The sequence below is a fragment of the Citrus sinensis genome, chromosome 5, assembly GCF_022201045.2.
Source record: "Citrus sinensis cultivar Valencia sweet orange chromosome 5, DVS_A1.0, whole genome shotgun sequence".
Classification (NCBI taxonomy): Eukaryota; Viridiplantae; Streptophyta; class Magnoliopsida; order Sapindales; family Rutaceae; genus Citrus; species Citrus sinensis.
The window spans coordinates 36,847,568-36,873,638 of record NC_068560.1 but is presented as its reverse complement, the minus strand read 5'-3'; the positions used below and the strand labels follow the sequence as shown (position 1 = coordinate 36,873,638).

Below are 26,071 nucleotides of genomic sequence, written 5' to 3'. Positions count from 1 at the left end.
GCCGACCCCTTGCCTTGAGCTTCAAACTTTTAGTAGCAGATGGCACAACAACCACCCCAGAAAAGAATTAAATCTCACATCTTATACCAGTCTCATAATTTTGCATAATGTAGTAGAAGTTAGGTATCTGCCTGACACCACATTTTTTCCATTTCATTTTATTAGGTTCGTCAAACTTCCTTATCCTCATTGGCCTTTTCTACTTTTTGTATATATTGCTGCAGTCGGTTCTCATTATTTGTTGGGCGATCGAGTGTAATCATTAGATTAGCTTCGCTTTTATTTGAATCGATACTCATTGGTGACATAATCTAATATAACTCTTGTGCTTGATTTATCATTAACGTAACATTTAGGTGGTCTATATATATCTATATATATATATATAGCAGCATCGAGTGTTGCACTGCATCACAGAACGAAATTAATTGAAGAAAAACGAAATGGACTTTATTGGATATTTCTCGATCGAGAGCTCATTGTGCTGAATTGAAAAGAGGAAGGAAGCCAGCAGACAAGACACATCAGCAATGCCACGTCAACAATGCTGAGTCGGCCAATTCTATTAAGCAGTGATGAAAGTAGTTAGTTAGACTTAAATTCTTGATGAATTGCTTGAATATGCAAGCAGCAGAGAAACAAACATACCTTTGTTTTATTAAAGGAAGCTTAAAAATGAAATACAATTGTTTCAAATATTTATACATAAACTAAAAACAACGGTTGCTGGCTCAAGGTGCAGCTGAAAATGAATAAGACAAAGAGTGACAGCTGCACAACCAATCATTGAAAACATTCTAGAAATTTCCAGCTTGCAGAGTTCACATGTTGATATTCCTCACCATAACAGTTTTGCCAGCTCATAGGATACACCTCACCTTCCTCATCAGCTGCTCTTTGGAAATGGTTGCTCAGGTGGCATGCCAGCAGGGCCTTGGGATCAAATGCTGGTTCTTCACAACCTGAATTCTCAACACCCTCTCTCAAACTTAAGGTCTTGTCAAAGACATTGAGTTTGCTTCGAAATTGACTGAACTTGTAGTAAGGCAGTGGTTTGGTCAAGACATCTGCAATTTGGTCTCTGCTGGCCACAAAGTTTATATCCAGCTCTCCTTGAGTAACTTTATCTCTAATGAAGTGTAAATCTATTTCAAAGTGTTTTGTTTTTGAGTGATACACAGGATTTGTGGCTATTGCTGCTGCACTTGTGCTATCACTCAGAATCATTGGAGTTCTCTGCATTTCAATCTTCAGCTCATCAAACAGAGAGTTAATCCAAGTGATTTCAGTGGTGCATAGAGCCATGGCTCTGTACTCTGACTCTGCTGTAGATCTTGCCACCATTCCTTGTTTCCTTGAGCTCCAAGCTACCAAATTATCTCCTAGGAACACACAATACCCACTTATTGATCTTCTGTCATCTGGATCACTTGCCCAGTCAGCATCTGTGTAGGCTACTAAATCAAGATGTTCTGATTTTTTGAATTGTAAACACATGTTACCAGTGTTCTTTAGATATCTCAACACTCGTTTGCAGGCTATCCAGTGAGGCTGTCTTGGGTCAGACATGTATTGGCTCAGCTTGTTGACAGAGTAGGCAAGTTCTGGTCTCGTTAGAACAGCATACTGCAGGCTTCCAATAACACTTCTGTAGAATGAAGGGTTATCGAGCTTGGCACCTTCTCCTTTCTTCAGCTTTTCTGATGTGCTGAATGGAGACTCTATTCCTTTGCAGCTCTCCATCTCAGTTTTAGTTAATAGGTCTTGGACATATTTAGCTTGAGAAAGCAGAATAGAATTCTGATTTCTTATGACCTGTATCCCAAGGAAGTAGCTCAGATTTCCTAGATCTTTCAATGCAAAAGCTTCACTTAGCTTTCCTATCACACCCTCAATTCCTTTGTTATCACTTCCAGTGACAATTATGTCATCTACATACACAAGTATAATGACCATCTCAGCATTGTTCTTTCTAAAAAACAGTGAGGTATCACACTTTGAATTGTTGAACCCCCAAGAGTACAGAGCACTCTTTAACTTGTCAAACCAAGCTCTAGGTGCCTGTCTCAAGCCATAAAGAGCCTTCTTGAGTTTGCAAATGTGATTTGGCTTTCTTTTGTCTTCAAACCCTTCAGGTTGTGGCATGTACACTGTTTCTGTCAACTCCCCATTCAGAAAAGCATTATTTATATCAACTTGCCTTAACATCCAATCATTATTCACAGCCAAAGTCAGAATGATTCTAATGGTTGCAGCTTTGACCACAGGGCTGAAAGTCTCATTAAAATCAAGTCCTGGTGTCTGTAGAAAGCCTTTCACGACAAGTCTGGCTTTGTATCTATTTATGGTACCATATGGATTCTCCTTCACTTTGTACACCCACTTGTTTCCAATAAGTTTGTAGTTCTGGTCATGTGGTATTAAGGTCCAGGTTTGGTTTTTGATTAAGGCATTGTATTCATCTTCCATGGCTCTTCTCCACTTAGGGTCCTTCAATGCCACAATTGAGTCTTGGGGTAAAGAGGTTTCAGGTTGAGTAGATGTTTGGTAGACTTTTGGTTTAAAGATTCCTGCCTTTGATCTTGTGATCATAGGATGTAAAGGTAATTCCTTTTGAGTGTTGGAGGCTTGAGTGTTTGGTTCTGTTATTGCTGGCAGGTTGCAGTTTTCTTCTGTGGAGTTTGATGGGAGTTGAGCAGGGGATTGGTTGGCTGACATATTGTTGAGGTTCAAATTCTCACATGCTTCATCTTGAACAGGATTTGAGAGCTGTTCTGAGTTTCCAGCAGTGGCCTGAGATTGACTATGAGCTGATTTTTGCTGTGCTGACTCAGAGGGGACACTTGTGGAAAAAGACACAACTTGAAACTTTTCAAGGACTGTGGGGGACACATTTTGGTCAGTGAGCCTGTACTTGCAGAAATTTGAGTCATTTTGAAAAGGGAATGAGCTTTCATTAAACTTGACACTAGCTGAAATGTAGACTCTTCCTGAATGATGCATGCAAACATAGCCTTTATGACTGATACTAATACCCAGCAATATGCATTTGGATGTATGGAAGTCAAACTTATGCTTGTTGTAGGGTCTCAAGTATGGATAACATTCACAACCAAAAACTTTGATTTGTGAGTAATCTGGTTTGGTGAGATATAGTAGCTCAAAAGGAGTTTTGTTTTCGAGTGTAGGTGAGGTCAGTCTGTTTATGAGATATGTGGCATGGCTGAAGGCTTCTTGCCAATACTTTAAAGGCATTTTTGCTTGAGCTAACAATGCTAGACCAGTTTCCACAATATGTCTGTGTTTTCTTTCCACCTTTCCATTTTGTTCATGTAAATATGGGCATGAATGTCTTAGAGCTATTCCTTCTCCTTTTAGATATGGTTCAAATGTTTTAAACTCTCCACCCATGTCTGTCTGTAAGGCTTTGATTTTCAGATTTAACTGATTTTCTATTTGATTTTTGAACACAATGAATGTGTCAAGGGCCTGTGATTTTGCTGTTATAGGAAACAGCCATGTGTATCTAGTTCTATCATCCACAAAGGATATGTAATATTTATGTCCATGGGTTGATGGGATAGGTGCTGGTCCCCAGAGGTCACTGTGAACCAATTCTAAGGCTGTGCTGGTTTTGGTTTCTATGCTTTTGAAGCTTTGTTTAGCTTGCTTTCCATACTGACAGGCATTGCAAAATGAAGGAAAAATGTTTTTATTGATATTGAGCTGATTACATGAAAGTAGAGTGTTTCTTAGGACTGACAAATTTGGATGCCCCAGCCTATAGTGCCAAAGATCCATATCATTGGTTCTAAGGTTCCTACTACTTGCTTTATCAGCCTCACTAGACTCAGCTATACTGGTACTGACAGACTCATTACTACCAACACTGAAATTGAAACACATCATTGACATAGGATTGCTAATGTAGCTTATTGACTCAGACTCTGAAAAGGAAGATAACTCAGCAGCATATGTGACCTTGTTGCCACTCAAATGAGTAGGCATGCATAGTAGCTCGTATAGTCCATCTCTAGCCACTCCTTTCACCAGAATTTTCCCTTGGCTCTTGTCCTTGATGAAGCAAACAGATTTATGAAATTCAACATTAATATCATTATCAAGAAGCAATTTGGAAACACTAATAAGGTTCTTTGCAATATCAGGTACACAGAGAATATGGTTTAGTTTGATGTGCTTGTGTGGGTTGTAAGTAGGTAACATAGAGTAACCAATGTGAGAGATGTGAAGTTTATTACCATTACCAACAGTGAGCTTGTCATTACCTTGGTATTCTGAGTTCAAGTTCATGTTCCCAATGGCATTGGTTACATGGTTTGTTGCACCACTGTCAAGGTACCAGGCATTGCTGCTCTGTCCTTCTGCTGAAGCCATGTATGCCCCTCTTCTCCTATTTGGTTGTGGCACATAATTTTTCTTGAACCTATGCCAGCATTCAGCAGCTGTGTGACCCATTTTGAAGCAAATCTGGCATGGACCCTTTGACTCAGAGCCCTCATTTTCAGCAACAGCCTTGCCTTTCCCTTTGTCTTGAGCATTTTGGTTTGTCTGACCAGGACCACCACTTCCACCATTTCCAGAGCTACTACCAGGGGTTCTAAAGACTATTCCAGGTTGCTGTTGATTACCAAATCTTTCACCATACCCCCAGTTCCTTCTACCATTTCTCATTTGTGTGAAGTTGGCCTCAAGTGACCCTGTGCTGAGGTTCTGTTCAGTTCTAGTTTCTTGGCTGAGGAGCATTCCATACACTTCTGATAATGAAGGAGTTTCTGGCATGGAGTTAATATTAGTGACTACAGAATCATATTCAGGTCCTACTCCAGCTAAAACACACATAATGAAGTCCTCATCAGTCATGTTATTTCCAGCTGCTCTAAGAGTGTTTAGGATAGTTTTCATTCTGGAATAATAGTCATGAATTGTAAGGGACCCCTTTTTGGTGGTTTGAATCTGTGTTCTCAGGTATAGAACTCTAGCTCTTGTTCTTGCACCATATTGATTGGCAAGGGTTGTCCATACTTCACATGAAGTAGAACAATCCACCACAGTGCCAAGCACTCCTTCACTGAGTGATGAGAGCAACCAGCTCAGAAGAATGTGGTCTTGTTTCTTCCAGATTTGGTATTCTGGATTTGTGGTGGTGATAGTAGTTTGATTAGGTCCAGGATTAGTGAAGCATCTGGGGGGACAAATATGGCTCCCATTTATGAAGCCTTCGAGCTCATTTGCTCTTATGCTGGAAATCACTTGTGATTTCCAGAGCATAAAATTGTTCTGTGTTAGCTTGATAGGATTGGTGAACACATATGTGTTGCTGGTGATGTGTTGGGTAGGAGATGCATTCACTAGGGTCATATTTCTGGTGTTGTTGTTTGGATTCTGGTCATCAACATTTTCTGGTTGATTCAAGTTTTGGTCGTCTGGATTTTCCAGTGTTTGATTCATGTTTGTTTGTGAATTTCTGCTGCTTTCCATAGCTTAAAGTTGCTCTGATACCAACTTAAATTCTTGATGAATTGCTTGAATATGCAAGCAGCAGAGAAACAAACATACCTTTGTTTTATTAAAGGAAGCTTAAAAATGAAATACAATTGTTTCAAATATTTATACATAAACTAAAAACAACGGTTGCTGGCTCAAGGTGCAGCTGAAAATGAATAAGACAAAGAGTGACAGCTGCACAGCCAATCATTGAAAACATTCTAGAAATTTCCAGCTTGCAGAGTTCACATGTTGATATTCCTCACCATAACAGTTTTGCCAGCTCATAGGATACACCTCACCTTCCTCATCAGCTGCTCTTTGGAAATGGTTGCTCAGGTGGCATGCCAGCAGGGCCTTGGGATCAAATGCTGGTTCTTCACAACCTGAATTCTCAACAGTTAGTATCAGTTAGTCATTTACTGGTTTGATTGGTTAATTTTTTATGTAAATGCAAAATTAGTTAGTCGTAGCTCTTACTAATCATCATGTATATATATAAAGTCTGTTATGAGACAATTACGATTGAATGAATTGAAAAATAGATATAGAATGTTCATCAATTTTCTCTGAGTAGTTTCTCAGCAACCAAACAACCAAATTCAACTCTATTGCAGTTTCTTTTCATATGTTAATGAGAAAAATCATATCTTTAAATATGGTATAAAAGTTAAATATTAAAGGAAGCTCCGCTTGACTGCTTCTGCATCATCAGCTTCACCATCACAATGCTGGCATCCTTTTCCCCGTTCAACTTGTCTTAAAATTATAGAAAAAGTTGCTCAAGCTTCCGGCCGTGACACTACTAAATAGTGCCTGTCCTGTCTAATTAAGTCATTCCACAGATATACATTAAATATCTTGACACTAAAAATTAAAAAAACATTAAAAGACTCCACGTACGATTATCTTTATAAACAAGTGTGGGGACAATTATTTCGTTGTGATTTAAGATTTGCTGCAATTTCAGGATGCAACATGGATTAAACTTTCTTTCTTCAACTAAAATCTACTAAACTTGATGTTGACTTGTCGAATCAAACACCTTCTTATTTGATTATAGATTTTAGTCCTCTTTATGTTTTCACCAACTCTGTAATCTATCTAGCTAGCTAGATACCATCTCAAATATGCTTATCCGGTGTTTGCGTTTCTAAGATTTAATGGTTTATAACTTTACACCCCCCCCCCAAAAAAAAAAAACAAATTCTGAATTAATCCCAAGTATAAATCCTGTACCGTTAGAGAGATTTTAATGTAATATCCACTCAACTGGTTTTATTTTTGCCCAGCCCTAAATGTTAAAGGCTGCTTATGATGAACAGCAAAGCAGGCCAATGGTTTGCGCCTTTGTGAGAAGAATGAGAAGAAACAATTCGGTTGTTCCTTGTTGAAAGAGAAAATTGGTGGCAAGTGCTTTTGGACAAATGACAGCTAGTGAGCATATAAAAGAATTGAAAATTCTGAGGGTCAAGTATGGTAGCTGACTAGCTATTATTTGCTCCAATATGCGACAGCTACTGTGATATAATATATGTTATTTGTTCTGTTTTATTAGTTTATCTTTTCACTTCTTTTCAATCTATAATAGTGTTATTATTTACTAAAATAGTGTCAACTCACATTGGACTTGAACCAGCCTCCTATCAGAATAACAGAAGTCTTCATCGCCACATAAACACAACTTTTAATTTAAGCCAGCAACTACATAAGCAAATACAAATATCGACAAAGATAGTTGTTTTAAACTGCTAACAAAGAGGGGTACAGGTTTTTCAATATATAAGTAATTTTTAAAGATCAGATCACTTGGTTTTGTACAACTATACATTTTAAACAATTTTACTTAATCTTCATACGCTCTCCTTCTTTATTTACTCTTTCTTTTTTTGGTTCTCAGTTTGACATCACAATTGACTTATGGGAAGTCTAAATAATAATAAGAAGAAGAAGAAACCGCAGGCATTCACCCACGAAAATTTAAATTTCATGTATCTATCTATCCACACGTACTGATGACGCTGTTGTAGGGCTAAGAAAGACAGAGAAGGTAATATAAATATTTCTGCATTATAAACAAAGGCTATGTAAGAAATAGTGGCATGAAGTGAAGGGGTCGGATAAAACAATGAAAGCCAGCTGAAAAGTTAGCATGCATATTAAAACCCTACCCTGCTAAAGGGCCAAAGGACTATTTGTACGATCTGCTAAACAAATTATTGAGTTGTTATTGTATTGAACAATTAATTGTTGGTGCAAAGCTGCAAGTGCCAAAGGAGAAACAACAAAAGAGAAAAAAACTGCTGGTGCTCATATACAAGAGAAACCCTTTATACCTTTTGTATTAGTACTGGCACAACAAGTGGGTAAACGCAAAGCTGCTTCATCATTAGGGATGGCAATGGGGAGGGGAGGGGAGGGGACCAATTCTCCATGTACCCAGTTCTGATATTTTGCGTATGTCTCCGTCCTCTCCCCATCCCCGTCAAAATTATTTAAGAGAATCTCCATCCCCTCCGCCCCGAATAATAACAGGGGATCCCCGAGGGTCCCCGATCCCCGAATAACTAATACATTTTTTTTGTTTTCGATTTTGAGTTAATTATATTAAAATAAAAAATTCAAATAAAAGTAAAGTTCAAAATATATCTTACATTAATATCCATTACAAAAGTCACATACATTAAATTAATAAGTAACGCAGCATGCAAGGGATACAAACTATCATGAACAAATTAATAGCCTAATACAAAATTGTTACAAATAAAATCAAATTTAAATTCAAAATTAACTTTTCAATGGTGGCGTGGGCACTTTATAAATGTGGACTATTCTCTTTACAGCACAATAGTTAAGTCGAAGTAAATCAAGAGCAAATATTATATTAGATTAGATACTAAAATTGTGATTTGCTGTGGGCAATTATAACATCTAAAAATAAATAAAAAATAAATTTAAGATAAATAAAAAATAAATTTAAGTTTAAAATATTTAATGAATATTAAAATTAAAACAAAAGTTTTGGGCTAATAGAATCTGTTCGGTCTTTTTAATGTCCTAAATAAAAATTTAGGACTTTAATTAGTTAATTAGGCCTAAAAGTTTAATAATATAAATATTTTGATATTTTTTTATTTTTACCAGTACTTATAATTTTATAATTCAAATTTTATAATTTATTTACTAGTAATTTTAAAAATTAAAAATTAAAATGGGGAAATGGGTAGGGAATGAGGATTCCACCTCATCCCCGTCCCCTCCTCGAATAAAAAATTGGGTAAAAAAAATTTTCCGTCCCTTCCCCGAATAAAAAATTAGGTATGAAATTATCCTCATACCCTCCTCAAATGGAAAAAATCCCCGAGGGTATCCGTCCCCGTGGGGATTTTTGCCATCCCTAATCATCATAAAGAAGTCACTACAAATTACAAAATACTAATAGGCCAAGGCCCCACCACAATTATATATATATATATATATGCATGTATATATAAAATGTAACAAACACTACTGGCCATTCCCTTAAAACTTTCTTGGCCACCCCCACAACTCTTTTTTCCCTTCAAAATGGGTCGCCGGAAAAGCAGAAAATAAGTTGAAAGAAAGAAATAATGGGAAAATGAAAAGAAGAATGGTAATTGGAATGTAATTTTTGACATGTCGCTACCAGAGAGGCAGATCGAGACAGCGGAAGTGGTAACCTTGATTTGCATGCGTAGAATATCATTTTCTTTTCTGAATCCAGAGTAAAATAAATTAAAAGTTTCTCAAACAACCCACTTAGTGTAGCTAATTATGACTGTGGCCCAGTAAAGGTATTAAGACAAAAGCTTTCTAATTGCTTTAAGTTAGTCTAATGCTCCAGAGAGTAGCATGCCTAAACAGACAGAGCAATAGTGGCTTTTTCTTATAAGATGATCAGAAGATTACCATAACTTTCATTAAATTAAAAAATAAAAAATAAAAATCACATCCTTTCTGCATCGTTAAAAGATAGGTTCTATTAGCACTTGAAAAAAGCCAGAAATTTTGGGTCATAAGGAGAGGCAATCAATCGTGTTGAAATCAAAATGATTGTGTAGTAATTAATAAGCTCTCGTGCCTTGATTTCACTATGTTACGGAGTCTTTTCACGTTCCGAGGACTACAAAGCTGAAACAGCAATTGAATGAATCTCATTAAGGGGTAAACGAAAATGAAGCTAAGAAAAATAAATTAGTAAAATTCGGGGAGACAAAGCAAATACTCCACAAACTAACCGTGGCAAATAGATAAGGACAGGACAACGCGAACAGTCCTAGTACACCCAAAATCTCGAATCTGCTTTCAAGATACATATATGTTATCCTCTATATACCTTATTACCATGCAACGAACAAGTAAAAGATCCTGCAAATGAACCCCATATGCATGAGTCGTGAGTGGACCTGACCAATCAACTCACCTCAGTATCGCACACCACCCACGAAAATGCGTGTCAGATTTCAAAACAGCACAAAAATAGAAGACACAAAATGATATTGGAAAAAAAAGCCAGAAATTGGATAACGTCTTTTTTGCCTCTAATTCCTCGTAAAGGGGAATTATACCATATCACTGTACATCCCATGATCATAAAAGAACAGTTTTAAAAATAAAAAAAAAGGAAAAAAAGAAAAGGAAAGCACCGTAAAAATATTTGGTTTTTTCCACGATATTGTTATGCACTTGATCCATCCTTCCTTAATTAGTTAACAGCACTCAAAGTGAGAGCCAAGCTTTGTTTATTTTCAAGCTTAAGATCAAGCGTGTTCTCTTCAATTAAAGTTTTTCTCTTGGAAGCAATGAAAGTCTCAATGGTCATCCTGAACTCTTCACTGCTCAAATCATCCATCTCACTCGATCTCCTCCCCTCATTATCTTGATCCGCACGCTTGATCAACGTCTCTGATCTTCTCAACACCTCCCGCCTATTCCCCTTCCTATCAAGCCTCTCAGATCGAGTCCTCCTGTACTCCTTCGCCTCAGTCACTGTACCAACCGCAGAAACCGCACGCTTCGGCAGTTCACAATCCTCCAGTGGTTCTGGAGCAGCAGCCTTGGCCTCAACTGGTGAATTTACCACATTATCCACGCAAGCAATTTGATTGTCCGAGACAGTTACTTCCGGGGCCGGTTTTTGGTCGTCTTTGGCTGAGGTGGCGGTGGAGCTCCGGTTGGTGATGCTGACGTACTCGTCGTAGAAATCTTGTTTCGCGGGTTTCTGAAGGGACAAAACGGAGATGATTACAATGAGCATGTTGACGGCGATGAACACGTAGAGAGGCTGGCCGAAAACGGCGACGTTGTGGCGGAGGAAATCGGCTGAGATTTTAACGGCGACGGGGATGTAATTATAAGAAGACCAAGCCATCAGAGCCAAAGCCGTGAAAACTTCTAGTTTTTTGAGGATTTTTTGACGGTTAAAGTTTCTCATGGCTTTGGCTTTCTCGGCTTTGACGTTGTTGAATTTGAAGGGATCCATGACTAAGATAGAAAAATGAACGAAACTTGAGCGGCAGGAAAGATTAAAAGAGGTGGAGGAGGATTTTCCGAGAAAATAATCGGCGAGAAACTCAGGAAATTAATGAGCTTATGGGTAAGTTTTTATGCGCTTGTCATTTTTAGGTGGGTTTTCGAATGGAAACTGAAGATTTCAATAGACGTGTTGCGCCTTTTTATAGAACTTTAAAAGAGATTCCTTTTCTGTTTTATAAAAATAGACTAAATAAGCAGGATAATAAAATTATTATAAATAAATTTTTGAAAATGAGGCTGTCGGAGTAAGTGAGCGTACGAAGCCCCCGGCGCACGCTTGGACCGAACCCGGCCCGGACCAGGACGAGCACACGTGGTTGCAGTGACTGACAGAGGCCAAACCCCAACAGCTCTGCCAACGTGGATTAACGGACATGTCTTCTTTTAGGTATGTTCTTGGCTTCTTTCTCTCTCTCTCTCTCTCTCTCCCCACCTACAGTTAAAATAAATAATTTTCCCCCTTTTTTATATTTTAATATTTTCTTGAAATGGAAAGGGGCCCACTTTCTGTCTCTGTTACTTACATTTTTAATTAATTGTTTAATTTCTCAAATTTGTTGAATGTGAAAAAAAAAAAGTGAAACTTGTTTTATCATTTATGATGGCCCATTAGAACTAATTATAATTCTGATTACTTAAAAACTTCCCATTGGCTATAATTAATTTGGAGAATTTAATTATATTTTGTCGGCAAGACTTTCAGGTCTCTTCGGCTATGTCTTGGGTATTGATATCACTCATCAATATTGGTTTTTGGAGTGATGATCTATCTGCACGTTCCATGATCAGTACGCAAGAAGCTACTGTAGTTTTGAATTGTCTTGGACAATTTTTGTAACCTTAGGCTAAAGAAACTTATAATAATTTTGTATTATTTGGTCAAAATTTGTGTACACCCACCACGTGATGTGGAAATTCACTGAGTAATAAGTAGTTTGTAACTAGCTAGCTTCTTAGGACAATTGATTGATTGATTATGATTATGATTACACTTGATTGATTATGATTATGATTATGATTATACTTTCTTCTCTCGTTTTTTAACATGACTTATGTGATGGTCTTTTCGTTACCAAAACGATGTTTTGAAATCAATATAATTGCACCTCCAAAGAGTAAACTTTCCGTGGTTATTATCATGCTGTTGAAAATGGTTACTTCGAAAGCAATAATTAATTAATGCTGAAAATTTTAAAGTATATCATATAATTCACACCCTTTATTAATATTAAAGTGATTAATCTTTCACGTGGAGCCCTTTGGCTCTTTATCCAGTATTCCCCCCCCCCCCCCAAAAAAAAAAAAACCAATTTCATACTCTCAACTACTCAAATCCCTTTAATTAATCGGGTTCGAACCACAAATTCACGAGTGCCATTTGGGAAAATTAATCATCCTACTTCTAATTGCCAAAACTTTACAACACAGCAAAGCAAATTGGTTGGTGTGAACTGTTAAGGACGTGAATCTTTGCTACTGTTTTTTCTTTGCATGGGAAAATCATGAGCTTACAAGAAAAAGGCTCAGGCACTGAAGTCTGAACTGATAGTAAAATTAAGATATATGCTAATTGCTCAAATGGCACTGTTGTGATTAATGATGAACCCATGAAAGTTGAAACATTCTTTGATCGATTCAAGAAAGCTAGTAAAATCGACTTGCCCAGTACTGAGTCTGAGACCAAATTTTCACGCCCAGCTCCTGCCCTTGCCCTGCTGTGCGTACGGAAGAAAGAGATTTCACGTGACCCTGAACTAACGACACCAAAGCAACTTTAGAAAGAGAGTTTGCTTTCACTGTGGGAAAATCATTATATATATATATATATATATATTTTTTTTTTTTCTTTCGAATTAGAATTAAGACTGTCTTCTTCAGTACTGACCATAGGGCAATTCGATTTCCAGGCTCCGTCAGACACGCGATATAGCCTGTTCTTCATTCAGATTGCGCATATTGCACGTATTTACATTTGGTGAATAATTATATCTGTCTACTGATTTTCGTGCCTAATGACCCATTAAACGAAAGCTGGATAATCTCTTTAAATCTTTTTTTAGAGTATAACATCATTAATTGGAGATTTAGAACGATAGTGTGATGTAGGTTGAGCGTCCGTATCATGTTTCATGATTCTTTAAATCTTTTTAATTGTTTCAGAAACGGCAGGTTCTCTTTTATGAATAGTTATTAAACCTTTAAAACTCCATTTTTAAATGGTTAAAGTAAATCCATAGACGTTAGATGAGAATCATGAGCCAACTTAGGCTGATCTCATCTTCCAATTGCAAACTCCCTCCAGAATATATATTGTTCGTAAGTGGCATACATGCTGCATAAATTGCCTCAAGCCTAAGTATATTACATGGTATGTAATATGAACTAACAGGAGTGAAACACTAAATTGATGTGCGCTGGCCTCAAAGTAAAAAAAAGATTAGTTACTAATCTGCTTTAATCTCTCTGGGCTCTGCATAACTTTCTGCTCCCATAATATGAATAATGATATAATTAAGATTAGGTAAAGGTGATGTTTGATTGTTAAAAGTTACAATTTGCTTTAAAAAAAAAAAAAAAAAGAATAGAAAACTTACAATCAACTTGGGTCCCGGAGAAAGTAAAGGCGATAATAATGCACCTCTCTGGGATTTATTTGGATTGAGCGAGTGCCTACCCAACCTATTAACTTTGATCAAACCCTTTTCTCAAGCCAACATTTCTGGAGGATTTTAATCTCAATCGTGGTTATGCAATCATTTTGCTTCCCACTTTGGACCTTTTCGCTTAGTTTTTTTTTTTTTTTTTAATATCTAAAACACTAGTGGCCTTGCACTAATATTATTTACATGCTACTGGGTACTTATTAATCACCCATTTGGTTAGAAAAATTAAGCGGATAGGGTTAAGTTTAAGCAAACTTTTTCCTGTTATTTCCTTTTATTTGTCCTGATACTACAACATTTGATGCTTCATGTGATCATGTCTCTGTTTTTATGCACATACACTTGCCAATTTGATCACTTCATATCACTGTCTTGACTTGTGCACAGTGTGATCTCAAAGAAGATTGCATTAGATATTTTCAGATTATTTTATCGTTAGTGAAAGGACTATATATCAACTTATAGTATATATAAATCAAGGCATATTATGTCAGTAAACAAAAAGCAGGGTTAAAATTTACGAGATGCCATATAAATAAATTGTTACGATGAATCTTATCCAAAGCATATCTGACTTGTGTCAATATTAAGAGGCTTGCCTCCCCTAAGAAGAAAAGCGAAAAGTTCATGACTCGTGTCAATTAACTGATAACGGACAAGAACACATATTACGCACGCACAGTGCATATGGATTACCAGAATTTATGGGTTTTTTTTTCTTATACATGAAGCAAATCAACCACATCAACGAAGGAAAGTAATAAAATGATCGCGTTTTAGCCCAAAAGAAAGGATGGATAAGGACAAATAGGATCCTAAACCTTTATTTTTTTTTTTAACGTATTTTTAAAAGTATTTGAAACATGTTGCTTTGTACAAAGTTATCTCATATGCACCATTTCGACTAACACTTCAATGTCATTTTTATATCATATTGAGGACATAAGTTCGAAATGAACAGGGCTTTTCTTTTTCTTTTTTTCTTTTTTTATAAATAAAAGTAGATTTCTCTCCTTATATTACGAATAGTAGTGGTGGACTTTTAAATCTAATGCTCTGTAGATCTTTGGACAACAGTAGAAACAAATATCTATATCCAGTCCCTGGTTGTATATAGCAATGAAACAAAAATAAAAAGGTTACCCCCCATTAGCGATGTCCCTGTGCCCTCTCAACTTTGGAAGTGTAAACTATTGCCATTTGTTAATTGCGAGTGGTTTTAAACAGAGCCACGAAAAGTTGGAACAAGAAAGCGTTACTTTTGCTGGGCCAAAGTTTTAAAACCCAGCGCAATAAAACAGAAGCCAATCTTTTTCATTTGAAGCCACGTGTGCACTGGTTTCCCTTTGTCCTTCGATGCCAGAGATTCTAGTCCAGTGCCAACCGCAGCCAGCATCATTGTCGCCTATTAACGCCAATTCTCATGCATCCAGTTCTCAGATCAATCATGTTATTGTTTTTTTTTTTTTGGCTTTCAACAAACCATTAAGGTATATAAGTTTGATGTAAAGGGGAAACTGGTGTTCCAATTGCTGGGTCCATCTCATTCGGGTGGTTTAAATTTAAAGTTTAATAAATTTGAACAATTAAATAATTAAAGAAATTTGAAAGAGATAAATGAAATTTGCCATGAAATTTGTTTATAAAAACAAGTGAAAGCCGCTGCCCTGGAGAGCGTCTGCGTGAAAAAGAAAGTGGGGGGGGGGGGGGGGGGGGGGAAAAAAACAGTAGAGGTTACAATTTAGGAATAATAAATTCAATTTTTAATTAGATACTCGGAAGGTGAAATTAAATTTGTTTTCTCTTAAATTTTGAGGGTAAATTTCTAACATCATCCTTTATAATTTTATTGGTCTTAAATTTAATTTTATCTCTCTTTGGCTATTATTTAAGATATCTACTTGTTAGAGCGACAATTATGAGACTGTTACTGTAAAGTGTAAACTAATAATATTGAGATTCTTGATGTTGGTAGCATATGGTATTATCTAGAGAAAAATTAATGCTGTAATCTCATTAATATAGTAAAAGATTATATCGGACTATGGTCCCATAATTTATTTCACTTTGAGTTTTCTATATAAAATTTGTATCTCTTATGATTGATTTTTACTTTAAATTTATTATTTTATTTTTATAACTATTTATTTAGAGTACACATCCTATTTTAATCACAAAAAAAAAATTATTTTCGTTTAACTTACAACTGTTTGTGATAGTCACTTTCGCAACACTAAATTTAGAATCTTGTATAATCTTGAATCACTTTAAATAATTGTACTGTCAATACCGCAATTATTGTATCGCTTCTTCTTGGTTTACGATAAAACAAAACAACAAATGCTCCTGTCATTTGCCATGTTGAAGGTGAACCAGTCACATGACCCAACAGCGAGCAGAGCAACTCCTCTATCCATTCAAGCAATTGACGAACAGATAAAGATCGAGACTGTACTTTAACAACTCTAACATATACAAGGGGCCACTTGTTTATTTTGGAGACAATCAAATTCAAGATTTTGCTTTGAGGGTAATTATGCGTTTATATTTAAAGGAGGTGGGCATATATAAGGGGCTGGGCGCCATTGGCTGTTGAATTTATGCCGTCCACATTTATTATTTTGGGTCCGACTATATTAGAATTGCTCGGAGCATTATTGATGATCATATAATCATTAAGATAAATAATAAATATGTATCTATTTTTATAATCCGATGTAAAACAGCTCCACCGTAATTACTGCTATTACTTTTCGATACATTATATAGCTATCAAAAATTTCCTTGGTAACAAGAAATGTATAGATAAAGAGTAATGATACAGCCACAAACTCTTGTACAAATTTATTTTGTACAAACTGACGTGGAATTAATTCATTGGTTGAATGAAAATATAAATTAATAAAAACAAATCATGTGGGCCAAGTGATATTTAATTCAAGCAATCTTATTATGCCACATCAGTTTGTACAAAATAAATTTATACAAGAGTTTGTGACTGTATCATTACTCATAGATAAAACGGAGTGCCAAAAAATATGCCCGACAACCAGAAGTGAATATTAATTAAATAACTCAAAGATTCTGGTAAGGATCAATGTTGCATAGCTTTCTAAAGAAAACAGTTCGAACGTGGCAGCCAGACAGTATACGGAGGTTTCTTTTTTTTTTTTTCCCCTCTTTATTCTTTATTCTTTTTTATTCTCGGGCAGGGTAATTCAAATTTGTTGATGTAAAGATGTTGAAATACTGATGGGTGGATGACGATGTGCATTAAATAGTGAATTTACTTTGCATAGATAAAATTTTTCTAGCTGGTCCGATTTTGAGCAAGTGTGATTTTCAATAGGAGACGTTGCCATGGATTTTTGGAGCCATGTGATTTAACTTATTATCATGATATTTCTCTTGCCATTAATTACCACACCGACTTTCATCTTTATAATGACACGTAACAGCATTTAGACAAATTTTCTTTAATTAATTAATGCAGAGAACTAGAAAATGTCAATAAAGTGTACAGTTCTAAATATTTGCTGTCCAAGCAAATTGCAAACAGGGAATTGTGTTTAAATGAATTTGGTTGAAATTACGGATGGTAAAAATCCTTACGCGGACGGGTATTTTTAGAGATTTTTCTCATTTGAGAAAGGTATGAGAATAATTTTATATTCAATTTTTTATTTGGGAAAGAGATGGAGAAATTTTTTACCAAATTTCTTATTCAGGAAGGAGACGGAGATGAGGTGGAATCCCCATCCCCTACCCATTTCTCCATTTTATTTTTTAATTTAATTTTTATTTTTTAAAATTATTAATAAATAAATAATAAAATTATAAGTATTGGTAAAAATAAAAAATATCAAAATATTTATATTATTAAACTTTTAGGCCTAATTAACTAATTAAAGTCCTAAATTTTTATTTAGGACATTAAAAAGACCGGACATATTTTATTAGCTCAAAACTTTATTTTAATTTTAATATTCATTAAATATTTTAAACTTAAATCTATTTTTTATTTATCTTAAACCTATTTTTTATTTATTTTTAAATGTTATAATTGCCCACAACAAATCACAATTTTAATATCTAATCTAATCTAATATTTGCTCTTGATTTGCTTCGACTTAACTATTGTGTTGTAAAAGGGAATAGTCCACATTTATAAAGTGTCCACGCCACCATTGAAAAGTTAATTTTGAATCTAAATTTGATTTTATTTGTAATAATTTTGTATTAGGCTATTAATTTGTTCATGATAGTTTGTATCCTTTGCATGCTGCATTACTTACTAATTTAACGTATGTGACATTTGTAATGGATATTAATGTAAGATATATTTTGAACTTTACTTTTATTTTAATATGATTAACTTAAAATCGAAAATAAAAAAAATGTATTAGTTATTCGAGAATCGGGGACTCTCGAGGATCCCCTGTTATTATTCGGAGAGGAAATGAGAATTCTCTTAAATAATTTTGACGGGGATGGAGAGGGGACAGAAACATACATAAAATATCGGGGATGGGTACAGAGAGATTGGTCCCCTCCCCTCCCCTCCCCTCTCCATTGCCATCCCTAGTTGAAATTCACCAAAACAATGTACATGGGTCGAACTCGAGGCTCAAAGAGATCAGTCAAAATGCAAAGGCCCATTCTGGCTCAGGTCCTTGGACCTGTCATATTGGGAGGATTAAAAAAATAGCGCCATGAGAGGATGACGAGCACAATTTGTTTTGCACGGCGAGTCACACAGCCATTTTAGTTGAACATGTTCATGTTCATCATCTTTTAGAAGAAGCATTGTCCAACTTATTGACTTGGTTCTCGTTTTTTCTTCAATTTGAGCTTACTGACATACTACCAACAGGAAATTCATCTAATCATCCAGACGAGTGATATCATCAACTAAAACAAAGGATAACAATGGTGAATTGAGCTATAAATAACAATGAACTACCGGTCCAAAAGGGAGACCCTACTTATGATTTTCAAGAAAGAGAGAGATATGGCTAAACTTATCAGTCATCCAGCTAGTTACACCCTCTTGTTCATTTTCTTCTTTCTCTTTGTTTCCACTGGTATGCCATAGCATCTTTCTTATGTATCTTCATATGATTCCACCTCCAGAGAGGTCTGTGCATTGTAATACATGTGTGTGTGAAATAATTCACACAACTGTGGAAGCAAAAATCTGCGAGAGGCGAAGCAAAACGTGGTCAGGATTTTGTGCATTGTGCAAACTCAGGAAACTGTAATCATCAGTGCAGGAACTGGGAAGGTGCAAGTCATGGAGCTTGTCATGCACAATTCCCTGGATTTGCATGTTTCTGTTATTTCAACTGTTGATCCAATTATCAAGCACAACTGCATCAGTCTTGACTGAGAAAACCATCTTTATTATATCTACAACATTACTGCTTCGACTGTCCGTTTATTGTCTACTAAATAGATCCTCTATATACTAAGTGTCTGCGCCCAGATTTGTGTGTAAACATGTTACTGGCTGTTGCCCTCTGCCGGGCTACGAAATAAGCCATCCATGACTGGCGAGTAGCACTTATGTGCACAGCATCATGTACTAGGGTGGTCTACTAAATAAGCCATCAAGGCATTCTCAGGTTGCAACCATGTGCCTGCTTTAAATGTAATCTATGTCCATGAAAAATTAATCTGAGTAGAATACAGCAACTTGATTTTGGATGAACTTGCTACACCACAAGAAACACGCAATCATCACTCAGCATTATAGAAGTCCTTCCACTGTAAGCTTTCTCAAGCCACTAATACCATATGGATAAGGGGTTAAGGATGAATCATAGCGAATAGTATCATCATGCTAGAGTCATTTCTCAGTATGAATAAAATCAGCGTCAAACTGGCAGAGAGATAATTTCAGAGCAACCAAACGCATGAAAAATATAATTTGATAATAATGTTTGTCGTTCAAATATCAACACATCATTCGATCAAATAAAATCCATCCACTCACAAACATTCCCCAATTACCTCAAAACAACGCCGTACCAAATTTCTACTTCTTCTTGCCACCTTTAGCGGCCGCGGACTTGCGCTTAGGCGGCAACACAATCTCTCCTTTAAGCACGGGAATTTCCATAATCTCAGACAATCCTCCGAACTTCTGACGGAACTTCTCGACTTGGTCGGCGTCGACGACAACAGCAGAGCGGCCGCCGAGGTAAAACGCATGGTTTCCCGACCAGACATCCACCACGTACTCCTTCTGGGTCCCACCCGTCGTCATTACGAGCTCACCGTTACAGTACACTTTTGCATCCTCGTAGAATTGAGGGTGTATGTCCTTCTTTCGACACGTCACCGCCCGGGTCCTGTAACCACTGCCCGTTGCTGCACAGTTCTTCACCTGAATAACAGTCAAGTAGAATTAATCAATTTAAAAAATTGGGGTAATTTCAGATGAAGAAAAATAAAGTACCTTTCTGGTGGGGAGAATTGGAGCAGAGGGTTTGATTTGGAAGAATGTGTTGGGTAAAGTCTGCGCCATTTTCAGTACTGTGCGTTTATTGCGAGGGCGAGTGTGAGGATTAGAATTGTTGTCGTCGATCAAGGATAAGCGAGGGACATGACTGTGAATCTGATGATTGGATCCAAGTATTGGGCTTTCAATTTTTGGGCTAAAATGGCCCAGTTTTTGAATCAATGATTGCCAAAAATGGGCTTCAAAAGAATTGCACTTCACACTCTGCCTAGTGCCTATGCCTCTCAATTTGTGATAAAGATTCTCTTTTAATATGAGTTCTTATGAGTTTTAAAAAATTTTATGTTATGTGTTTTTAACTGATAATGTATAGATAAAATTTAATTTCTTTATCTTCTTTATCTATTAACTACCAATCATACACATGTATTTTTTTTTTTATCAAAAAGAAATCAGATTAGGAGATAATCCTAATCCCTAATTTTGAGATTTTTTTCATTAATAATGTCCTTTGCCCGTGCCGTCCTCGACCAATAATAAATCAAAAGAAAAGGACCCGTGCATCGTAATCCCATTTAATTTTAGTCTATTTTGTGCAATTTGTTTTTTCAAATGTAAGTTCCGTTAAAATTGCCAAGGTTCAACAATAATATATCAAAGTCACATCGAGATCACATACAGTAGACGACATCTGACTCAAATAATATTGATATTTATCGTAAAGGTGACTCAAATTTTTTATTAGAATAACACTCGAGAATTTAAAAAAATAAAATAAAATAAAGCAGAAAAATGTAACTCAATGTGTACATTTAAAAAAAGAAAAAAGAAAAAAAGACTCCACATAATGAAAACGTTTATTTTGTCCACTTGCCTAAGTTCTTTCTTGACAACTTGACTCTTTTCTCGTTGGATGTCACTTGTCTAAGGGCTGCGTTAGTGTTTGGCAATGAATTTCAACATTCAAGCGCTTCACCCTTTCTTGTCCACACACGTGTATAATTGCACGAACGAAGTAACTTTTTGCGGTTCGTTGTCACCCATCTGTAACCGTCACTTTAAACTCAAAATATTCAACGGTTATCGCAATGACTCACTTCCTAGCTTGCCCCAAATAATAACATCCTCGTTAAGTTCCTTACAAATCAATCATGGCCGTTGATCGGCTGTCTCTGAAGCTCCCTCTTGGTACACGTATGGTTGATTTTTCCTTATTACGATCGAGTAGTAACTAACAAGGTAGTAACGCACGCTGATTTGGTTACAGAATCCAAAAGGCTAAGCAAAAAGTAGAAAATTTGAAAAAACTGTTATCATTTTCATTTTATTTGCCATATTATTAAATTTGATACTATTGCTAAAAAATTGCAAAATCTTCATCATTAAATTGAGCTTTATTTATTTATTTATTTATTTATTTTTTCCCTCTTGAGTACAAAATTTGAATTTGATATGACTTGCCATCGTAGCATCTGATGTACTAATTGGTTTTAAGCGAAGGTGTACGCTGACTAAATTAGTAAAAATTTGCATAAAATTTTTACAACTAATCTTTGACGTATTTGAACAAATAGGGGGGCTAGCGGATCCCGGTTGCTAGGGCCTTTTCCTATTTTAAATTATTTAAAATAAAAGAAAGACTAATTCAAATTTCAAAATAATCACAAGTTTGTAGCAACTACAGACCCGGAGACACCCAGATTCAGATTGAAAGTCAAATAAATGGGAAAACATTGCTGAAACAAGACCAAGTGCCTTCCCGTGACGCTCAGTAGCCAATAAAACCAACCACGTCACTCTGTTTCTTCTCTTCTAGTTCATTTTCCCTTCTCAGCTTCCTTCCGTAATCCATTCTACTGGTTACATTTCTTCACTACCCATTTCGTTATCTTTCTTTTCTCAAAGATCTTGCCGATCGAATTGCATACTAGGATTTTCAAAAGAAAAAGTTGATCTTTTTTTAAAAAAAATTTCTTGTCTGGGTACTTTTGATTTCTTTGATCCTGGTGCAATTCCTTGTGATACTTGCTAATGTTACTTTTGGTGACGTTTCAAAATTGAGACATTAGTTTGACTTGAGTTTAGTTTCATGGTATCACAGTGCCACTGGCTTTACAAGGTTCAAGATTCCTTAAATTTCAGATTCTAGATTCACCTTTCAAGTAGAACCTCCGCAGGCTCTTTGTCTTTTTAGCCAAAAAAAGAAGAGGTTTTTTTCGAGAATGGATTCTTGTTGTGCTGCTGCATTGAAGGCCAATGCTCATCCAGCTGTTAGCAATAGAAATACTGGATTTTGGGGTGGAAGTGTCAAGGGGAGTCTTAAGAGCGGGGACTTGAACTTTGGTTCCCGTGTGTGGAAGAATCTGAGAACTGAAAAAATAAATAAAAATGTTACCAAGCCTGGAGTTGCCTACTCAATTCTTACATCGGATACTAACAAGGAGACTGTGGTAAGTACCCGTCACGCCTTCAACTGATCTTTTTCTTTTCTTGGTTTTGTAAGAAATAAGCCCTGCTTTTCTAATCCACTGATGATCTGAAATTTAATTCAGACGTTTCAGGCTCCAATGTTTGAGACTCCACAAGCAGATCCCAAAAATGTGGCTGCAATCATATTGGGCGGAGGTGCTGGGACTCGCTTGTTTCCTCTTACCAACAGAAGGGCAAAGCCAGCGGTAAAGTAACAAATCACTAACATGTGTTTACTCAGCTTGATTGTACAACTTCTCTTAAATCCAGGAAATGAAATTGAATCTTATGTTAATTTGGTTTGATCTTCAGGTTCCCATCGGAGGCAATTACAGGTTGATCGACATCCCGATGAGTAATTGTATCAACAGCGGTTTCAATAAGATATTTATTATGACACAGTTTAACTCCTTTTCCCTCAATCGTCACTTGGCTCGGTCGTATAATCTTGGAAATGGTGTGAATTTTGGGGATGGGTTTGTAGAGGTAAGATGATTGTGCTGAAACAAGTATTCTGACATGTGCATAATTGATAATTTGATATCGCTGATGGTTAACTGAAATGCATTGCTTGAATTGAAGTTATTCTATTGAGAATTGGGATTTTTCATGAAATGCATATTGCTATCAGAGTCACAAACTGCTAAGAGTTGCCATGGTAATTTAAATGACTTTCATGAAGGTTTTTGATGAATCCATATTTGCCCAATAAGCAGGTTCTGGCTGCTACTCAAACTCCTGGAGAAGCAGGAAAGAAGTGGTTCCAAGGGACAGCAGATGCTGTGAGGCAATTTATATGGGTCTTTGAGGTGAGTAGAGTTTTTAGTTTGCGATGATATTATCTGAGTGACTGGACTAAGTGGGTTTATAATGTGATTCACGCAGGACGCCAAGAATAAGAATGTGGAGAATGTTTTGATCTTGTCTGGTGATCACCTTTACCGGATGGACTATACAGAGTTTCTGCAGGTATGCATTTGAAACCTTATTGACTGAGTTTCTCACCCACTAGCCTTATTTACATGCTCATAATATGGATTTAAAAAAAAAGTGTTTGGTGATTGGTACCATTGTGCTTGCAGAAGCATATCGACACAAAAGCTGATATTACAGTCTCATGTGTACCAATGGATGACAGGTATATCTCACATATTTTATTTTTCATTATTGGATGTCACATGGAAAGCATTTTAAATAGTTACCGATAATTTTACTTGTACTACAAAATTGCCAATGCATTGTTAAGAATTTATATTTATTTCCTAATTTTTCAATCAGGATCCTCTGTTTTGTTACTTCTAATCCACAAAGTAATCCTTCATTTTGTGGAACCAAAAACATTTTTTGTTCCTTCCATTATTATTAGGTTATTATAGATTTTTTGATTACTTTTTCTAATTTATCTCAATCTTGTAATCTCACAGCCGTGCATCAGATTATGGACTAATGAAGATTGACCGCTCAGGGCAAATCATCCAATTCGCTGAGAAACCTAAGGGCCCTGATCTGAAAGGAATGGTAAATACTGTTGCTTGATCTAGATCTCCTTTGCTGGTAGATTTCTGTCTAATACTGGTTTTGTTGTTATGCATTTGACTGCAGCAATGTGATACTACTCTTCTTGGTCTATCTATGCCAGATGCTGTCAAATTTCCTTACATTGCATCAATGGGTGTTTACTTGTTTAGAACTGATGTCCTACTAAATCTCTTGAGATCTAGCTATCCCTTATCCAATGACTTTGGCTCTGAAATTATTCCAGCTTCTGTGAAGGATCACAATGTCCAAGTAAGATAGCTAAGATAGCTGCCCAAACGTGGATGATTCCACCCTTTTTGTTCCTTGAATTTTCTATTCTGTGGTTTTGGTTATGTTTATGTTGCATTTAATCTGATGATCAAGCTGCTAAGCTTTTGAGTGTTTCTTGTTGTAAGGCCTTTTTATTCAATGACTACTGGGAGGACATTGGAACAATAAAGTCCTTTTTTGATGCCAATTTGGCCCTCACAGAACAGGTTGGCATTACCGTCACTATAATTTTATTAGTTAATTGCTGTTTACTCTATTTTACATTGTTAAATCAATTAACTGGAAAAAAAAATTAATTTTTTTGGGGCAGCCTGCGAAGTTTGAATTTTATGATCCCAAGACACCTTTCTATACGTCTGCTAGATTCTTGCCACCCACTAAAGTTGATCGATGCAAGGTATGAGCATGTGCTTATATTACTACGACTTCTCATTTGGCTGTTTCTCACATCTCCTGAGTCATAGCTCAATTGTTCATGCAGATAGTGGATGCCATAATTTCACACGGTTGCTTCTTGCGAGAATGTTCGGTGCAACATTCCATAGTAGGCGTGCGCTCACGTTTAGAGTCTGGTGTTGAGTTTCAGGTAACCCTTATGATTTTCTTTTTCCCCCAAGTTTCCTAAGAGTCAATTACGTGCCTGGGAAAATCACTCGTTGGACGTGGAACTAAGACTATGCAAGCAGATGCTTAGGGCCATTGTCTTGTACATATTGGTATATTTTATGGTAGCTATTCAGATTTTTGCTTCACTGTTAAATTCTAACTATGTCTATACTATGTCTATATATAAAATCCAGGATACTATGATGATGGGTGCAGACTACTATCAAACTGAATCTGAAATTGCATCTCTACTTGCGGAAGGAAAGGTTCCAATTGGTGTTGGACAGAATACAAAAATCAAGTGAGTGCCCTCTCTCTCACTGACACACATTGTACAGCGAAAGAATAATTTTCACTTACTTCCCCATCAAGGCAATCATACATGTGTATTTGATATTCGTATAGACTTTCATAAAACAATGCTCAACCGAAGTTTTACAATTTTTGTTTTTTTCTTTTTCGAAGGAATTGCATCATTGACAAGAATGCCAAGATTGGAAAGAATGTGATCATTGCAAATGCTGAAGTGAGTATACCCTATATGTGCGCAAAAGTCAATTGATGCTCTTGGAAACTTTCTAGCAACTCAAAATACTATTTCATTTTTGTCTACTCCCATCTGCTTATTAAATGCTTTGATTTCTCAGGGTGTTCAAGAAGCAGACAGACCAAATGAAGGATTTTATATTCGGTCAGGGATCACAGTCATTCTGAAGAATGCAACAATTAATGATGGAACTGTTATTTAACTCTTCCAAGTCAATTCTTCTGGGTCACACTATGTAGTTTATAGAACTGAGAGAATCTGGGCTGCTGCCTTTCACTAGTTTGCCGCGATAACGTAGCATTACTTTCACTAGTTTGCCGCGATAACGTAGCATTAACACTTATGTGTAAATTAACAGGTTGCTTCGATGTAAGAGGGGTCTTCCAAGAATGTTATTTGTAGTTCTTAAATAAATGCAAGTGCTTTTATTATCTGGTATGAAGCTCCATTTTA

The 26,071-nt window shown here is 36.2% G+C and overlaps 4 protein-coding genes across 4 annotated transcripts; 2 read left to right on the top strand and 2 right to left on the bottom strand.

The window, feature by feature from the left end:
• Positions 1 to 10,023: 10,023 nt before the first annotated feature.
• LOC102620144 (hypothetical protein) lies at positions 10,024 to 11,201 on the bottom strand. Its single transcript, XM_025095985.2, has one exon. The coding sequence runs from the start codon at positions 11,006 to 11,008 to the stop codon at positions 10,232 to 10,234; it is 777 nt and encodes a 258-aa protein (XP_024951753.2). The 5' UTR covers positions 11,009 to 11,201; the 3' UTR covers positions 10,024 to 10,231.
• Positions 11,202 to 18,841: 7,640 nt separating this feature from the next.
• LOC102619584 (defensin-like protein 19) lies at positions 18,842 to 19,203 on the top strand. Its single transcript, XM_015528913.3, is given in 2 exon segments — positions 18,842 to 18,961; positions 18,963 to 19,203. Coding segments are annotated over 2 exon segments (234 nt in total). The 3' UTR covers positions 19,077 to 19,203.
• Positions 19,204 to 19,638: 435 nt separating this feature from the next.
• LOC102619872 (50S ribosomal protein L31, chloroplastic) lies at positions 19,639 to 20,350 on the bottom strand. The gene is made up of 2 exons (XM_006473473.4): positions 20,185 to 20,350; positions 19,639 to 20,112 (listed from the first exon to the last, which is right to left on the bottom strand). Exons 1-2 carry the CDS (start codon positions 20,251 to 20,253, stop codon positions 19,762 to 19,764), a joined length of 420 nt encoding a protein of 139 aa, XP_006473536.2. The 5' UTR covers positions 20,254 to 20,350; the 3' UTR covers positions 19,639 to 19,761.
• A 1,484-nt stretch (positions 20,351 to 21,834) lies between these two features.
• On the top strand, positions 21,835 to 26,051 carry LOC102618987 (glucose-1-phosphate adenylyltransferase large subunit, chloroplastic/amyloplastic). The gene is made up of 14 exons (XM_006473471.4): positions 21,835 to 22,637; positions 22,740 to 22,862; positions 22,969 to 23,142; positions 23,373 to 23,465; positions 23,542 to 23,625; positions 23,739 to 23,794; positions 24,081 to 24,174; positions 24,259 to 24,444; positions 24,591 to 24,671; positions 24,776 to 24,862; positions 24,947 to 25,051; positions 25,266 to 25,372; positions 25,537 to 25,597; positions 25,719 to 26,051. The coding sequence occupies exons 1-14, from the start codon at positions 22,410 to 22,412 to the stop codon at positions 25,818 to 25,820; spliced, it is 1,581 nt and encodes a 526-aa protein (XP_006473534.2). The 5' UTR covers positions 21,835 to 22,409; the 3' UTR covers positions 25,821 to 26,051.
• Positions 26,052 to 26,071: the final 20 nt, after the last annotated feature.

What these genes read in the sequence shown, in the direction of transcription:
- LOC102619872 (XM_006473473.4), bottom strand. Translation starts at nt 20,253, where the DNA reads ATGGCGCAGACTTTACCCAACACATTCTTCCAAATCAAACCCTCTGCT. An exon ending in CAATTCTCCCCACCAGAAAG is followed by an intron (nt 20,113 to 20,184) that starts GTACTTTATTTT and finishes ACTGTTATTCAG; the next exon opens with GTGAAGAACTGTGCAGCAAC.
- LOC102620144 (XM_025095985.2), bottom strand. Translation starts at nt 11,008, where the DNA reads ATGGATCCCTTCAAATTCAACAACGTCAAAGCCGAGAAAGCCAAAGCC.
- LOC102618987 (XM_006473471.4), top strand. Translation starts at nt 22,410, where the DNA reads ATGGATTCTTGTTGTGCTGCTGCATTGAAGGCCAATGCTCATCCAGCT. An exon ending in TGTGTACCAATGGATGACAG is followed by an intron (nt 23,795 to 24,080) that starts GTATATCTCACA and finishes GTAATCTCACAG; the next exon opens with CCGTGCATCAGATTATGGAC. An exon ending in GCCCTGATCTGAAAGGAATG is followed by an intron (nt 24,175 to 24,258) that starts GTAAATACTGTT and finishes ATTTGACTGCAG; the next exon opens with CAATGTGATACTACTCTTCT.